This window comes from Chionomys nivalis, chromosome 7, assembly GCF_950005125.1.
Source record: "Chionomys nivalis chromosome 7, mChiNiv1.1, whole genome shotgun sequence".
In the NCBI taxonomy this organism is placed as follows: Eukaryota; Metazoa; Chordata; class Mammalia; order Rodentia; family Cricetidae; genus Chionomys; species Chionomys nivalis.
The window spans coordinates 64871468-64888935 of NC_080092.1; the positions used below are offsets into that span (position 1 = coordinate 64871468).

At 38.5% G+C, this 17468-nt stretch overlaps 1 protein-coding gene across 6 annotated transcripts in view; it reads left to right on the plus strand.

Annotated features, from left to right (window-relative positions):
• Acaca (acetyl-CoA carboxylase alpha) overlaps positions 1–17468 on the plus strand; it is a 280231-nt gene that overhangs the window by 75038 nt on the left and 187725 nt on the right. For all 6 annotated transcript variants that reach the window (XM_057774468.1, XM_057774469.1, XM_057774470.1 and 3 more), the window contains 5 exons: positions 8681–8813; positions 9619–9757; positions 14157–14266; positions 15724–15805; positions 16605–16703. In XM_057774468.1, coding sequence (XP_057630451.1) covers positions 8681–8813; positions 9619–9757; positions 14157–14266; positions 15724–15805; positions 16605–16703 — 563 coding nt within the window. The remainder of the gene's footprint in view (positions 1–8680; positions 8814–9618; positions 9758–14156; positions 14267–15723; positions 15806–16604; positions 16704–17468) is intronic.

Sequence of the window (17468 nt, forward strand, 5' to 3'; positions counted from 1 at the left end):
TCTATCAGACTTATGATTTCTTTGAGCAGGTCTTTAATCAGTCAGCTTTACTTCAAAAGGATAGGAAATATATTTGAAAAGTAATGCTTTATTTAAGAAACAGTACAGAAAATTGATAAAGGCTTACATATCCATCAACCTGAGATTACTCTGCTAATACTCTCCTTAGTCTTCTGAATTCTTTTAAAATTTTTATTTATGAATATATGTGTCTGCCTGGGTATGTGTATGCTCTATAAATGTAGTAGCCTCAGAGATCCAAAGAGGGCATTAGATCCTATCGAACTGTAGGTATAGGTGGTTATGAATTTCCTGACCACTGTGGGTGCTGGGAACAATACTCAAGTCCTTGAAAGAGCAACAAATGCTCTCAACCACTGAACCATTTCTCCAGCTTCTCTGAATCCTCTTCTATGCATATACCCATATTAGACATTTGAGTTTCTTTCCTCCCCTTCTTTCCTTTTGAGACAGAGTCTTATGTATCCCTCATTGTCCTGGAGCTCTCCTCTATCCTCCTGCTTCTTCCTCCCAAGTGTTTCACCATCATGACATGCTACACACACATTTCTTATTTTAATTTTTAAAAAAGTTTTTATATTTTATATTCTGGGCATTTTTCTTGCATGTATGCCTGTGTACCACATGTATAGTGCCTACAGAGGCCAGAATAGGTTGTCAGATGCCTTGGAACTTGAGTTATAGACTGCTTTTGGCAGTTGTGTGAATGTTGAGATTGGAGTCTGGGTCCTCTGGAAGAGCAGCTAGTGCTCTTAACCACTAAGCCACCTCTCTAGCCCCTTATACATTTCTTTATACTGAAATGAGGTCATACTGTGCACACTTTTATAAACTGCCTTTTTTGGGTGGTGTGGTTATCCTAGATTCTAGAAATCTTGGGCCTGGCATGTTATGTAAGCAATGGATCATATGTTTACAGACCTAATCTATCAAAACCCCCCATTTTGCCGGGCGGTGGTGGCGCACGCCTTTAATCCCAGCACTTGGGAGGCAGAGGCAGGTGGATCTCTGTGAGTTCGAGACCAGCCTGGTCTACAAGAGCTAGTTCCAGGACAGCAGGACAGGCTCCAAAACCACAGAGAAACCCTGTCTCGAAAAACCAAAAAAAAAAAAAAAAACCCTCCATCTTTTTATTTCAAAATTTTCGTGTTAGTCTTGAAAGCTGGCTCAGTGGTTAAGGGTGCACAATAGCTAAAAATGATGAACATAAGCCAGGCGGTGGTGGCACACGTCTTTATTCCCAGCACTCAGGAGGCAGAGGCAGGAGGATCTCTGTGAATTTGAGGGCAGCCTGGTCTACAGAGTTCCAGGACAGCCAAGGCTACACAGAGAAACCCTGTCTCAAAACAACAACAAAATAATAATAAAGATAAACCTTAAATTTTTGCATTGCATTTAATATATACCCAAATTCTAATTCAGTCAAACAAATATGCAACACCACACATTATATTTTATGTCTCTTGAAGAAAATTTTTTTACATTTTTTTTTTTTATGTGGGAGTAGGCAAAGGTGTTCCTCTGTGTAGACAGAGGTCAGAGGATAACAACTTCTCTCCTTTTACAATGTGGGCTCTGTGATCAGATTCAGGTCAGGCTTGGTAGTAAGTTGTTTTACCTGCTGAGCCATCTCACTGCTCCTTCGCTTAAACTTTTTTTATTTTTTTATTTTTTTTTTTGCTCTATATGGCCTGGAAATCACTATTTAGACCCAGCTGGCCTCAAACTCACAGAGATCCTCCATCCTCTCCCTCCTGAGTGCTGGAATTAAAGGCGTGTACCACTACATCTGGTCCTCTTAAATATTAATTATATTACCACCCATTCCTTTGTGATGGTGACCAGAGACTTGTTTAAGAGGAAGTTAATAATTTGTGGAAATATGTGTATGATTGCTAATGATTATTTAGTGCAAGGACAAAGAAAGGCTGACTTACCATATGTACTCTGTAGTTGAGTAGTGACAGCACCATCTTGGCACTTTCTTAACACTAGTAATGTAGTCAGTCAGTTTCATAGTCATGATGAGGATGGCCATTTTTGTTAAAATCTATGAAGAGTAGAGTTTTTTGTTATAACTAAACTATTTTTGTTTGGCATAGAAAGAAATGGGAATTTTTAAATTTAGCCTCACTTAAACTCCTTGAGTTTTATGACTTTAATGATTTCATTAAAGTTTGGTGATGGAGATAAAATTAAATAATAACTGTGTAAGCTTTCAAGAATATAAAATGTGCCACACCCAATATACTGTGGTTTAAATGTTTGCTTATAAATTTCTTTGAGACATGGCCTTGTTATGTAGTCCATTCTGGTTTTGAACTCAAAAGTCTCCTGCCTTAGCCTCCAACTATTGGAATGATTATCTTGTACCCCTTATTCTTTCTTTCTTTCTTTCTTTCTTTCTTTCTTTCTTTCTTTCTTTCTTTCTTTCTTTCTTTCTTTCTTTCTTTCTTTCTTTCTTTCTTTCTTTCTTTCTTTCTTTTTTTTGAGACAGGGTTTCTCTGTAGTTTTGGAGCCTGTTCTGGAACTTGCTCTGTAGACCAGACTGGCCTCGAACTCACAGAGATCCGCCTGCCTCTGCCTCCTGAGTGCTGGGGATTAAAGGTGTGTGCCATCACCGCCTGACATAATTTTCTTGTTTTGATTTTGAATCAGGGTCTTACCATGAAGCTCAGGCTAGCCATGAAGTTACTTTGTAGACCCAGCTGGCTTTGAGCACTTGATCATACTGCCTTTCTTTCCTGAGTGCTAGATTTACAGTTTGATGCCACTGTGCCTGGCTTGGTAAAATGTTTTTTTTTTGTTTTTTTTTTTTTTGTTTTTTTTTGGTTTTTCGAGACAGGGTTTCTCTGTGGCTTTGGAGCCTGTCCTGGAACTAGCTCTTGTAGACCAGGCTGGTCTCGAACTCACAGAGATTCACCTGCCTCTGCCTCCAAGTGCTGGGATTAAAGGCGTGCGCCACCACCGCCCGGCTTGATAAAATGTTTTGACTGGGAACTTCAGTCTTTTGCATAAAGTTTGGATATTTAGTGTTGAAAGACTTGGTTACAGAAAACATGTGCTGTCATTGTTAACAGTTCTTACACTGAGAATAACCTTTATTAAAATCACATGCCTTTTCCCTCTCTTGACTCGTTTGTGTCAAGTTTTAACATGGTAAGTAGGGAACTGGCTCTAGTTGCAGTTTCCATCTTGGGTTTGCTTATAGATAGGCCTGTGAGGGTGTTTTATGTTTCTCTTAGCATTTCTCATTTGGCTTGCCTCAGTTTTCCTCCTCCCCCCAGTAGCTTTCCAGATTTTCTTTCAGTGCTCTTTCCTTAATATTCCGAGGTTCCCAGTTGCCATGGCACTGTAGTAGTGAGTAGACAGAGAAGGTCATTATGAGATCTGCAACTTGGTGCTCTTGCTGGGGGGCAATAGTCTGCTTTCTGTGTCGCTTGCCCTTCCCTCCTTTCCATTCTGAATACAGGAGCTGTCTGTGACCATGTATGTAAATCAGTCTCAGGAGTTCATTCTATAAAGTTACATAATTATTGCAAGTAGAGCTCTGTTCCATGATGTTATACCTCTCCTGTATTTCATGAGTTTCTCCCTTACTTTCTTTCTATTGGCATAAATTCACAAGTGAAGTTTGCATTTATTGTTTTATTAATAATTGATCTTTATTTTATGCTCATTGGTGGTTTGCCTGTGTGAGGGTGTCAGATCTCCTGGAATTGGAGTTAACAGACAGTTGTTAGCTGCCATATGGGGGCTGGGAATTGAACCTGGGTCCTGTGGAAGAACAGTCAGTGTTCTTAACCTCTGAGCCATCTTACCAGCCCTGACTTTTTATTATTAAAAACAATATGTTCATTGTAGAAAAGTTAGAATTCTGCAAAATCTAAAAAGGAACTAAAAATATAAAGTAGTTTCATTCAGTGATAACACAATTTAATATTTTCTTTCCTTTTGGGCGGGGGGGGGGGGTCTTTTCAAATAGGGTTTTTCTGTATCTTTGACTGTGGTCCTCTGCAAGAGCAGTATGTGTCTTCAGCCATCTTTCTAGCCCAGTTTTTCTTTTTTTGTTGTTCTCTATGTCTCTGTCTCTTTCTCTGCATGTGTATCTTTGTATACACTTGTGTGCATTAAAGCTTTTTATTGTCAAAGGACAAAGTTACACAATTTAAAGATTTTACTTGGCTTTATTTTCATTTCAAGAATAGAGTAGCTGGGCGTTGGTGGCGCATGCCTTTAATCCCAGCACTCGGGAGACAGAGGCAGGTGGATCTCTGGGAGTTCGACGCCAGCCTGGTGTACAAGAGCTAGTTCCAGGACAGGCACCAAAGCTACAGAGAAACCCTGTCTCGAAAAACAAACAAAACAAAAACAAAAACAAAAACAAAAAACCCCAAAAAACAAAAACAACAACAACAAAAAAGAATAACCACTTCTTCCACAAAAAGGAAGTATTCCAATGTGATGAGCAGAAGATAGCATGCTACAATGTTTCTTTAGTTAAAAATTGAATAGCTGAATGTGGTGGTACATGCTTTTAATCCGAATGCTTGGAAGGCAGAGATAGGCTGATCTTCCTTAGTTTAAGGCCAGCCTGGTCTACATAGCAAGAATTTATCTCAAAAACGGGAAAACTAAGAAGCTGAATGGTCTTTCAAAGCTACTTTCTTTGTAAGGCAAGAACAGAGAGACAAAATAGTAAAGTAGTTATAGGCAACTTCAGTTTATTTCAGGTTGCCTTTGTGCATGTGTATGTACTAAGGTAAAGGGAATAGTATTGCATTTAATTAAATTGTCATAATAGGAGGATGCCTATCATGTCTGTAATCCCAATTTCTCCAGAAGTTCATATAAAGAGCTCAGCTTCTGTTTGCTTAGGGCTTTAGTGTGGGTGCCCCACTTGTAGCTTGATCTGTCTGGTGTGCAAGAGCAAGAATAATAATCTTTCATAATTTTTAACACTATATATAAATACAACAGCTAATTGCCCTCCGCTTTAAAAATTTTAAGTCTTTACCATTTCTTGAACAATTTATTCTCTTGTTTTGTTTTTTTAAAATCTATTTATTCTGTATACTGTTTTCTGTCTCCATGTACGTCTGCACACCAGAAGAGGCATCAGATCTTATTACCGTTGGTTGTGGCCATTGTATGGTTGCTGAGAATTGAATTCAGGACCTCTGGAAGAGCAGTCAGTGCTCTCAACCTCAGAGCCCTCTCTCCAGCTCTCTATGCTCTAGTTTTTTTTTTTTTTTTTTTTTTTCCGAGACAGGGTTCTCTGTGGCTTTGGAGCCTGTCCTGGAACTAGCTCTTGTAGACCAGGCTGGTCTCGAACTCACAGAGATCCGCCTGCCTCTGCCTCCCGAGTGCTGGGATTAAAGGCGTGCGCCACCACCGCCCGGCTCCTATGCTCTAGTTTTAACTGTCATCTTGGGGATTCTTCCATGTGACATTCTCTGTTGCCTTGTCTTTTTGTTTTTGTTTTACCTAGATTTTTATTCTCTAATGGCTTGCTGGGAAAGATAGGTGAGAAGTGGTTTATTTTCATGCTTGATAGATCCATTTGTTTTTACCTGGTACCTTACTTTTGCTGTTCTCTGTGCCTGGCCGCACTACTGTTTCTCTTGTGCTGCTATTTATATTCGTTGCTTACCCTGACTTGGGCCTCTGTAGTTCTACCACTTCAGAGAGTAAACTCCAGTAAAATTTAATTGTTGGTGTGAAAAGGATAATTATTAAACTGTAGGAAAAGATGGAACGGTTCCAAATGTCTGAGAGCATCCTCTTGTTCTCATACAGCTCCCTCATCAAAGTGGGTACCAAAACACACTTGCTCTCATGAGGTTAAATTAAGGTCTTGGGAGCAAATAGCTTTCTGTTTCAGTTTCATCCTGCCTCTGTTTGCCTCTCAAAGTTCTAGTTATTTACAAATTTAAATTATAGTCACAAAACAGGGTCTTATCTGTTTACTTGGCATTATGCAGCTAAGGACTTGGCATTCACTGTCTCCTTTTCTTTAAAGTTACCTATTTAGTTATTGGGTAGATAATAAACTGTCTTTTAATTGATTAGTTTTTATTTTATATACATGTTTGTGTGCCTGAAAGTATGCCATAAAGGCCAGAAAAGGGCTTTGATGCCCTGGAACTAGAGTCATAGATAGTTGTGATTGCTGTGACCTGAACCCAGGTCCTCTGGAGGAGCAACAAGTGCATTTAACCATTGAGTCATCTCACTAGCCTGAGGTTTTTTATTTTGTTTTGTCTTTGGTTTGGTTTTTTGAGACAGGATTTTTCTGTGTAATAGCCTTGGTTGTCCTGGAACTCGCTTTGTAGATCAACTTGGCTTTAACTCACAGAAGTCTACTTGCCTCTGCCTTCCAGAGTGCGGGAATTAAAGGTGTACACTACCACACCCAGCTTTAGTTTCAGTTTTTCTGAAGTCAGTTTTGTAGAGATACAATTTACCTGTAGTAAAATTTACCCTTTAAAAATTACAGTACTTGTGGTTTGATACATGTAGGTACTTGTGTAATGGTCATCTCAGTCAAGATCAGCATACAGAATATCTACATCCTCCCTACATGCCTTTACAGGCATTTCCCCACCAACACACTCCTGAGCTTTTTGTACTGCAACTCGGTGATCCTTGTGTCAGAGTTTATGTGGAGTTACTGTGCAGTTTTGTCAAGTTTCCCTTGAGACTGATGCTTGTGAAATTCATCTACATTATTGATCAATGTGATGCACTGGTAAGTGTCATGGATGTGGAAGCTGAAAGAAATTAATATGTAGCCAGGACAACTGCAGACAAAGAAGGAAAGGCTTTTGTTCTCAAAAAACAGTGTGCCTGGTGTTTCCTGACTGTGTTTCCATAGATGTTTCATGATATAATTGGAAAAACATTGAAAGGAGGCCTAGGAAACTATATTAATTTGTATTTTAAACTTCCTTTGAAAACTTGGACAAGTCATTCTATTTGAGGGCTTGTTTTCTTTCCCTCTTTAAAGTTCCAATCTGAGTATGGGGAAGAGGATGAAGTTCTGTTGTGTGTCTTTTTCTCTCTCTCCCTTTGTCCCTCCCTTCGTCCTTACCCCCACCCCCTTCCTCTCTTTCTCTCTTCCTCCTTCTCTTCCTCCTTACCTTCTTTCCTTCTTTAATACTTTTTTGGGTATACTGGAAGAGCCAAGCACTAGGGTGCCTTTTTTGTTGTTGTTGTTAAAGAATGAAGAAAGTTTAGCAAATTGAGTAGTTTGAAATGTTACCTCAGAGAGTGCTTTGGCATATTAGCATACACTGAGGGGCAGCAGTGGTATATATGGCCTTTTTTGTGGCTGTATCATTAGATCTAGTAAAGTAGTCACTAACTAGTTTCTGAATGTCCCTTGTTGCTGTCCTTCTGTGGATAATAGCTCTATAAGTTAAGAAGAGCCACCTTAGCCAGGCCTGGTGGTGCATGCCTGTAATACCAGCACAAGAGAAGTTGGGGCTGGAGGTCAGAGGACAACTTCTGGAATTGATTCTTCCCTTCCACCTTATGTGGGTCCTATAGATTGAACTCAGGTGTGCAGAGCAAATACTTTAACCCATTGAGCCATCTTGCTAGGTTAAAAATAATCTAAAACGAATTAAAAAAAACCTGTGCACACAAAATAAAGATAGGTCCTTAGCAGTAACCTATGTCTAACTGTATGGCCTCTTAACTCTTTCTTCTGTCCTCCACCTACATAACTACTCTGCTTAATTGTCCGTTGGTCTGGAGAATACAGGTATTCATGACCTGTCTGACATGGGTACTATGAACTGAACTGTGGTCCTCTGCAAGAGCAGTATGTGTCTTTCTCCAGCCATCTTTCTAGCCCAGTTTGTTGTTGCCTTTTTTTGTTTTTTTTTTTGTTTTTTTTTTTTTTTGAGACAGGGTTTCTCTGTAGCTTTGGAGACGGTCCTGGAACTAGCTCTTGTAGACCAGGCTGGTCTCGAACTCACAGAGATCCACCTGCCTCTGCCTCCCGAGTGCTGGGATTAAAGGTGTGTGCCACCACTGCCTGGTCAGTTTTCTTTTTTAATGGAGTATCTCCTACCCCTTTTCATGCTTAGTTAGTGATTGAATCCAGGGCATTGTGCTTGCTAGACAAGTATTTTGCCTATAGCTGGACTAAATCTCCAACATCTCTGCCCCTTCCTTAGATTTATTTTTATGTGTATGAGTGTTTTGAATGAATGTATGTTTGTGTACCGCATGTGTGTCTGGTGTCTATGGAGGTCAGAAGAAGGTGTCTAATCCCCTGGAATTGCATTAGCCACCATGTGGGTGCTGGGATGGGAACTGAAATCAGGTCTTCTGTCAGAGCAGTAAGTATTCTTACCTACTCAGTCACCCTTCCTGCCCCTTGTTTTTATGTTTGTGACAAGAGTCTCACTCTTTAGCCCTTATTAGCTCAGAGCTCTAGGCAGTCTTATTGGCTCAAAGCTGGGATGACAGGCTTTATCCTTTTATCGCATCCACTGAGGGCTGTTTCCTTTCCTGTGATCTACAACGTGTAGACTCCACAATGATCCTTGAGAAGTACTGTTGTATGATAGAAGAAAGGTTTTCAGAACACACTAGTGTTGTGAGCAAATCCTCTATAAAGCTTCTCATGGCTTCTCTGTTTCTATAGATCCAGCATGTCTGGCTTGCACCTAGTAAAACAAGGTCGAGACAGAAAGAAAATAGACTCTCAGCGAGATTTCACTGTGGCTTCTCCAGCAGAATTTGTTACTCGTTTTGGGGGAAATAAAGTGATTGAGAAGGTAAGTTTCAGCTTACTAAACAATTTTGCCAAAAGTATGTGAGACTTAATGCCTAGATTTGTTGTTTTGGTTTGTTCAAAATGGTATTTAGGTTTTTAGGGACTTTGCCTTTTTATGTATGAGTGTCCTTCTTTTTTTTCTAACATGCTACTAATACACATAATTTCACTGTTTACTTATTATATATCTCATATATACATTAGTATATATATTAGTGCTGGTAATTTGGTTATAGTTGATAAGGGGTTGAAACTCTGCTTGTAATGTTTTTTTGAAAGATCTTGTGGAAATTGTATTAATTAAATCATTGCTTGGCCCATTAGTTCTAGCCTCTTATTGGCTAACTCTCACATGTTGATTTAACCCATTTCTATTAATCTGTATATTTCCATGTGGCAGTGGCTTACCAGGAAAGATTCAGCATGTCTGTCTTTGGCGACTCCATGGCATTCCTCTCCTATTCCGCCTTTCTTCCTCCCAGCATTCAATTCTGTCTTCCCCGCCTACCTAAGATCTGCCCTATCAACTAGGCCAAGGCAGTTTCTTTATTCATTAACCAATGAAAGCAATACATGGAGAGGAGGACCTCCTACACCAAGCACATGTTGAAATATTTGCATAGCAAACATTTAGAAATATTGCTTGATCTTGTAAGAGTTGTTTTTCAGCAGTTTAGACTATCTACAGTTTTTGCTTGAAATTCTTTTTCAGACAAAGAGAGATGTGTAAAAATCTTTGTTTTTCTATCATTGCCTTTCTTTGGTATATTTTCCTTCATTTTCCATATGATATCCTTTCCTCCTAGGTTCTTATTGCCAATAATGGTATTGCAGCAGTGAAATGCATGAGATCTATTCGTCGGTGGTCTTATGAAATGTTTCGAAATGAACGTGCAATTCGATTTGTCGTCATGGTTACACCTGAAGACCTTAAAGCCAATGCAGGTGAGTTTCTAGCTTTATGTCACTTTAGATATAAAACATTGAATAGATCTGCCTGTAAGTAGGAGAATGTTACCTTAGGGAGTTTCCTAAGCCCAAGATTGCCAGTGAAATCCTATGCAAAGATTTCTCTTTTAAAAAGGTGTCAGTTAAAAAAAGAAAAACCAAGTAATAAAATATATCAATACTAGATGCACAAAAGTGACTACCACAGAGGTCCCTGTGGTCTGAGGTAAGTAGTGAGAAATTTAAGAACAAGTATTTGGACTAAAAGGTGTATGGCTTTTTCAGTATGAAGTATTTGTTAGGTCATGTATGTTAGTATGTCTAATTGAAAATGTTTGGATGGAAATACATGGAATTAGAGAACATTTTACCTTTTCTTTTCTTTTCTTTTTTTTTTTTTTTTGAGACAGGGTTTTTCTGTGTATCTTTGACTATCCTAGAACTCACAGAGATCCGCCTGCCTCTGCCTCCTGAGTGCTGGGATTAAAGGTGTGTGCTGTCATGCCTGACTTAAAGAGCATTTAAAGAGCATTTTAGAATAAAGATTCCCATTTTTCCTCTGACCACTGAGGGAGAGACAACTTGGAACCCAAATGGGTTTTCGATACAATTTTTTTTTTTTTTTTTTGAGATAGATTCTCAGCATGTAGCCCTGGCAGGTCTCGAACTCACTATGTAAACCACAGAGACCTGCCTGCCTCTGCCTTTGAACTTCTGTGATTAAAGGTGTGTATTCCAGCCCACCCCCTTTTAAAAATTTGTTTTTATTTTATGCATGTGAGTATTTTGCCTACATGTATGTTTGTACCGTGTGTGTGCAGGGCCTGTAGAGGCCAGGAAGGGCATCATATTTTCTGGAACTGTTATAGTTGCTAGCCTTCTTGTGGATGGTAGGAACAGAACTTGGGTCTTCTTCAAGAGTAAGAAGTGCTCATAACTTCTAAGCCATCTCTCCAGTACCTTTTATATACTTTTTAATCACTAATTTAAGGCAGGGGGCCCACAGATGAGAAAATAGGCTATCCTCTTAATGCCTGTTTTGGTTTGTAAATGTGGTCTACATGTTGACAGTGTTATTAAGACAATTCCTAAGAAGTAGAAGTTACCATGCCATCTTATTTAAAAACAGAGATGTCACAAATTGCTGAAAAGCAAATGTTGGTATCTGAAATCATTTAGCTGCATCCTTTAATATCTCTCTACATTATAATTTGTGCATCTGATAAAGGAAGTTCATAGAGATGAGATTTTATATACTAAATATAAACTACTTTATTGGATTTCTTTTGCATAAGTCCATTTGTACCTGGTGTACGTACAAGTTATTTATTTAATCACTCCATAAACATGGAGATAAATAAAAATAAGATGTGATCTTGCTCTAGGAAACCAATGTTTAATATAATGAGATAAAGGCTGTGATAGCAACATATAAGAGGGTTCTGTGAGAACACAGAAATGAGACATCTAGTATTTGGGAAGATGGTTAAGAAGACACTTTCTAAAAGAACTGCCTGACCAAGAATAGGTAAGAGCTGTGATAGTTAGGGGACAGTGAAGAGTATACCAGGCAGAAAGAAGAGCCTCTCCCACCAGCCAACTCCCAAATAACCACATAGAGACTTAATTAATTATAAATGCTTGGCCGATAGTTTAGGCTTGTTACTAACTAGCTATTACAACTGAAATTAACCCATATTTTTTATCTGCATTCTACCACATGTCTCAGTACCTTTTTTCAAGACTGTGTGTTCATCTTTCTTCTCCCCAGTCTCCTAGCGACTCCACCATACTTCATCCCAGTGAGCGAACTCCTTGTCTGCAAGTCCTATTTAACTTCTTCCTGCTCTAGCTGTTGGCCATATAGTTCTTTATTAAATCAATAATAGCTACGTCTTCACAGTATACAAAAATATTATTTTACAACATTTTCCTTTTGCCTAATTAAAAAAGGAAGATTTTAATTTTAACATTGTAAAACAAACTAAAACAGTTATCAAGTAAGAATTACGGTTACAATATGCAGTCCATTTGTATTTGACAAATTTAGAGAAAATACTCTATTATCTATCTTGTGAGTCTAAAGTTTTATAGCTAATTGCCTTTCTAACTAAGGAAAACTGTAAGTCTAACTAACAAACAACACTCTCTTTTGGCTTCTGAGGACATGGCATAGAAATGTTGTACAGACATAAATACAAGCAAAGCATCCACACACAACAAAATCTCAAAAAATTTTAATTGCTATTTTGCAGCCAAAATACAGATATGTTTAAGACAGACAATAATATGGGAAAAACACTGGCAACAGTTTCTACTTGTAATATAAGGGCAAAACATGCTTCCAGACAAAATATGTGGAGATTATGAATAAGTATTCCATAAAAGAAGACTTAATGCAAGTGAGGTGGCATAGGCTGTAGTCCCAGGTACTCAAGGCTGAAGCAAGAAGTGTGCTTGATCCTAGGAACTCAAATCCAGTCTGAGTAGCATAGAAAAACTTCCATCTCATATAGCAATCAATAAAATAAAATAAATTCAAAAGAAAAATGGAAAAGATACAAAAAGAGTAATAAACATATAGAAAGAGATTCTGTGTCATTGATAACCAGAGAAATACAAATCCAGACTGTGGTAGATAGTGTCACAATTGGAAAAGATATATAGTACAGATGGAAGTGTAAACATTCAGTTTTATCCTACATTTATTTACTCTGTGTGTGTGTGTGTGTGTGTGTGTGTGTGTGTGTGTAGGTAGGTAGGTCAGAGAACAACTTGTGAGTACTAGGGATCTAACTCAAGATGTAATGTTTCACAGCAAGAGCCTGTATCCAACGAGCTGTCTTCCTGGCCTGATTTGTCATTCATATTGCTAATGAAAATATAAAAATGTGAATATCTGCAGGCTGCAGAGGTGACTCAGTGATTAAGAGCACTTGCTATTCTTGTAGAGGACCCAAATTCAATTCTCAGCACCCACATGGTGGTTCACAACCATCTGTAACTCCACTTCCAGGGTACCTATTGCCCTCTTCTGGACTCCATGGGCACCAGGCAATCATATGCTGTACATATACTTGCTTAGGTATACACATAAAATAAGCAAATTTTTAAAGGAGGTGAGTGATAGGGCTTTAGTTGAGTGATAGAGGACTTGCCTAGTCAGCGCAAGGCCCTGGGTTCAGTCCTCAACTCTGGGAAAAAAGATGTGAATATTGTTTGACTTAATGGTTTTACTCGTAGGACACATCTCAAAGATAAATTGTACATTGCTATAAGGATATATAATACTTACTATTTTAAGATTTATTTTACTTTATGTGTGTGAGTGTTTTGCTCTCATGCATGTAAGTATACCTGGTGCCCATGGAGACCAGAAGAGAGCATTGGATTCCCAGGAACTGGAGTTGCAGATGGTTATGAGCTGCTATGTATGTGGTGGAATTTGAATTTGGGTCCTCTGCAGGAAAAGCAAATGCTCTTAACTGTTGAGCCATCTTTCCAGGCCCCAGGATATATATTATCTTAATAATTTTCAAATTTCAAGTATTCTTATGCTTCCATCAATATAATAAATGGATTATGGACCACTGAAATATTAAGTATTCATTTCAAAATTATATTACATAAAATTACATCTTGTCAGAACATGGAAGATACCCACAGCATGTTGTTAAACTGACTACAGTTTATTGCAGCAGTTCTCAACCTGTGGGTCGTGACACCTTTGGGGGTCACATATCAGATACCTACATTATGATTCATAGCAATAACAAATTCATTACAATTAGCATTAAAATTCATTACAGTTAGGAAATAGCAATGAAATAATTATATGGTTGGGGGTCACCACAACATGAAGAACTGTATTAAAGTGTCACAGCATGAGGAAGGTTGAGGACCACCAGTTTATGGTTATATAAGTTACAGAGGTGTTAGAGCATGCTCTAGTTATCTCTGAGATGGACAATTGATGATTTCGGTCTGTTTTAAACATTTGTGGCCCAGGCTGATGGCAAACTTGGCATTTTCTTTCCGGCACTTTCTGGATGTGGGAGTTGCAGCTGTGTCACCATTCCCTGAACTTGACGTTGTAAAAATAGCATTATTACTTCTTGAGCGTGTTGTCTGACTCTTTTGTAATTACCTTGCTTCTGTCTTCGAGGAAACGAGCAAAACCAACGTTACAGTGAAATGTTTAACAGCTGCTGATTCAGTGATTGCTAAATGCGTGGTTTAAAATCAGAACCTCCAATGAAATGATACGGAAATTATCACCTTAATGCCATGTATTCTGTGGCTACTGAGGGTAGTCTTTATCTTTACCATAGTCTTGATATGTCATAATAATTTGGAAGAAAAATTGTTTTCCTCATAAATTTATTTATGTTTTCAGAATACATTAAAATGGCAGATCACTATGTTCCTGTGCCTGGAGGACCAAACAACAACAATTATGCAAATGTGGAATTAATTCTTGACATTGCTAAAAGGATCCCTGTACAAGTAAGAGCCTTTGAGGAGCCAGTTCCTCCCTTTGCACTTAGTTAGAGGGAAGACCTCTTGTTCAAAGAATTTAATGTGAAGTCCTTTTTTCAAAATTTTTGATGATGTATTTTTATTTTCTGTTTGTTGTTTTTGTCTGCCTGTGTCTCCCAGAACTGAAGCTGTCATGTGAGTGCTGGGAATTGAACCCAGGTCTTCTAGAAGAGCAGCCAGTGCTCTTTAACTGCTGAGTCTTCTCTCCAGCCCTAGAAAATTCTTAAATGTCTTATATGAAATAATTAAAACAGACAAGGAGAGAAGAAATGGAAGGGAAGGCATAGTTAAAAATAAACATAGTAAACAAAGAATGTTTGGAAAGATCTTTCAGAGATTTTTTTTTCCTATTCTGTGCATCTCACCTTCAAGCCATCCCAAATAAGAACTTGACTATTTCCTGAAGAATATCTTAACTACAGTATGGTGCTGTTTTGGAAGATTCTTTCTCGTTTTCATATTGTGCTTGGAAGTTTATAGTAAATATCTTAAAGTCCAACGAGGGGGGGAAAATATCCTCTAGACCAGTGGCCCTCAACCTTCCTAATGCTGTGATCCTTTAATACAGCCCCTCATGTTGTGGTGATTCCCAACCACAAAATTATTTTTGTTACAACCCCATAACTCTAGTTTTGCTACTGTTATGAATTGTAATGAATCTGTGTTTTCAGATGGTTGTAGGTGATTCCTGTGGAAAGATCTTGTGATCCAAAATGGGTTACGACTCACAGGTTGGGAGCCAGTGCTAAACTTGCTAGACCATGTCACTACTAGATACAAAGGCAGAGTTGGGTGGCCAGAATGTGAAGATTGTCACAATTTCCTTCCTTCCTTCCTTTCTTCCTTCCTTCCTTCCTTCCTTCCTTCCTTCCTTCCTTCCTTCCTTCCTTCCTTCCTTCCTTCCTTCCTTCCTCCCTCCCTCCCTCCCTCCCTCCCTCCCTCCCTCCCTCCCTCCTTTCTTCATTTCCTTTTTACTTTTTAAAAATCAAAATACAAAAACAGGGTTTCTCTGTATAGCCCTGGTTGTCCTGGAACTCTGTAGACCAGGATGTTCTCAAACTCAGAGATCCACCTGCCTTTGTCTCCTGAGTGCTGGGATTAAAAACCACCACACCCAGATTTCAGGCTTTCTTTAGAAAGTTCTAAGATTGTGAGTTGCATTTCCTCAAGAGCAAGACTTGAGTTCATCTTTCTGATTCCACTTGTTTTTTTGTTCTCTTGAGGGCTTTTGCCACAAGCAACTGCTTATTGTTATTCTGTGGAAGGTTTGCTAGTTTTAGATCACAGAAGTTGAATTAAACCCTGGGCTGCTGTGGAGCTGTTATACTACATTTAATAGGGCCAGCCTGGATACAGCAAAGCAATTTGTAGTCTTCTTAGTATCACCTTTAAGAATGATTCATATTGTTATTCTGTTTTTGTAGGCAGTGTGGGCTGGCTGGGGTCATGCCTCTGAGAACCCCAAGCTTCCAGAGCTTCTCTTAAAAAATGGCATCGCTTTCATGGGTAAGCCTTTTGAGTTACACTGTACCTGTAGTTCTTATGTCAGTTTTGTCCACATTCTGTCGCCTTACTTTTGTTTTTAGAAGTTCTTTCATTTAACTTCAACTTATGTTGAAGTTCTTTCATTTCATCTTGAAGATTTTTTTTTTGTTCCTGAGTCGTTTAATCTGAGTTATGAAAAAGACTGGTTTTTAAACATGGACTGTTTAAAAATCTTTGCCATTAGCATTAAGAAAACATGTGGAAGGAGGACCTGGTTTTTGATAGTAAAAGTAACTGATTACTTAGGGTACCCTAATAGTGTTCTTAAATATGAATTAGCACCTTTGTATTTGAAGTATATAATTTATATTCTACCAGTGAGAGCTATTTCTTCCTGCTTTTCTACTCTCATCATAGCTGAAGGAAAAGTGGGGGTTCTAGGGCTCCTCTGCAATGCTAACAATGCTTTGTAAGCATTATTAAGGGGGAAAAATATCTTTGTTAGGTTTCCCAAGATCAAGTAATGTATATTTCATACATAAATCCTAAAATTTTAGTAGCTTTACTTTAGGATTTAGAGAAATGACTTTGTTATTTGGTTAATGTGTATTTTGACGCATAAAATTAGATTTTTTTCAGAAATTTAGTAATAGAATTTCTGTATTTTGGACTGTCCTTGTATGCAACCGGTTTACTACATTGGATTCTAGAAACAATGCAAAGATGAGTCAAAGTGTGGTGGTCCCTATATGTCATGAGTGGGACAAGAAAGGAGGCAGAGACGGCTGCTGTTAAGGCTCCTCTCTTGTTTTCTTTTCAGGCCCTCCAAGCCAGGCTATGTGGGCTTTGGGAGATAAGATTGCATCGTCTATTGTGGCTCAAACTGCAGGCATCCCAACTCTTCCCTGGAGTGGCAGTGGTAAGAAATTATTTCTTGTTTTTTGGTTTGTTAATTCTTATATGTGTGCATGATATGGGTATATGTGTGGGTGTTTTCCTAGGTATAAATGGTCATATGTGTGAGTACAGAGTGGAGACCCAAATGTCAAAGGCCTTCCTTTTCCATTCTCTATTTACTCTTATGGTTTTTATCATATTTTAGGAATATAATTTGAGTACTAGGTACAAACACTAAACGAGATCTGGAATGATACAGGGACTTGATTTGGAGAAACTCTAGGATACATATTTTGGCAGGGGTAGGGTAGACTGGAAGCATCCTTAAAGACAGGCTTGCAGAGATATGGTCAGTAGTCACCTTTCTCCCAAACATGCAGAGGGATAAAAATTGAGAAATGATTTATCTTTGCCAATTCTTTAGATTGTCATGTGAATTTTTAAGCAAATATAAGAGCTACCTCCCCCCTTATGCACTCACACACAGGGAATAAACACATTAAAACCTTTTAAAAATAGGAATGACTATTATTTTGAGACTGAACAGATTTGAACCCCTTTTCTTCTGACTCTCCAGAGCATTGCCTTATCTTTTCCAGACCTGCTGGGTCAAATAGTTTAAAAGACTGAATTTGTTCTTGTTTGAATGGAGAGGCTGTAGTGTTCCCCTTGGAGCTGAATACAGAGACATTTAGGGACCATGGAATCATGACTCTGCTGAGACCAATAAAACCACCATTTTTGTTTCCAGAGGCTCATAAAGATTAAATTATTTCTCAGACCTCTG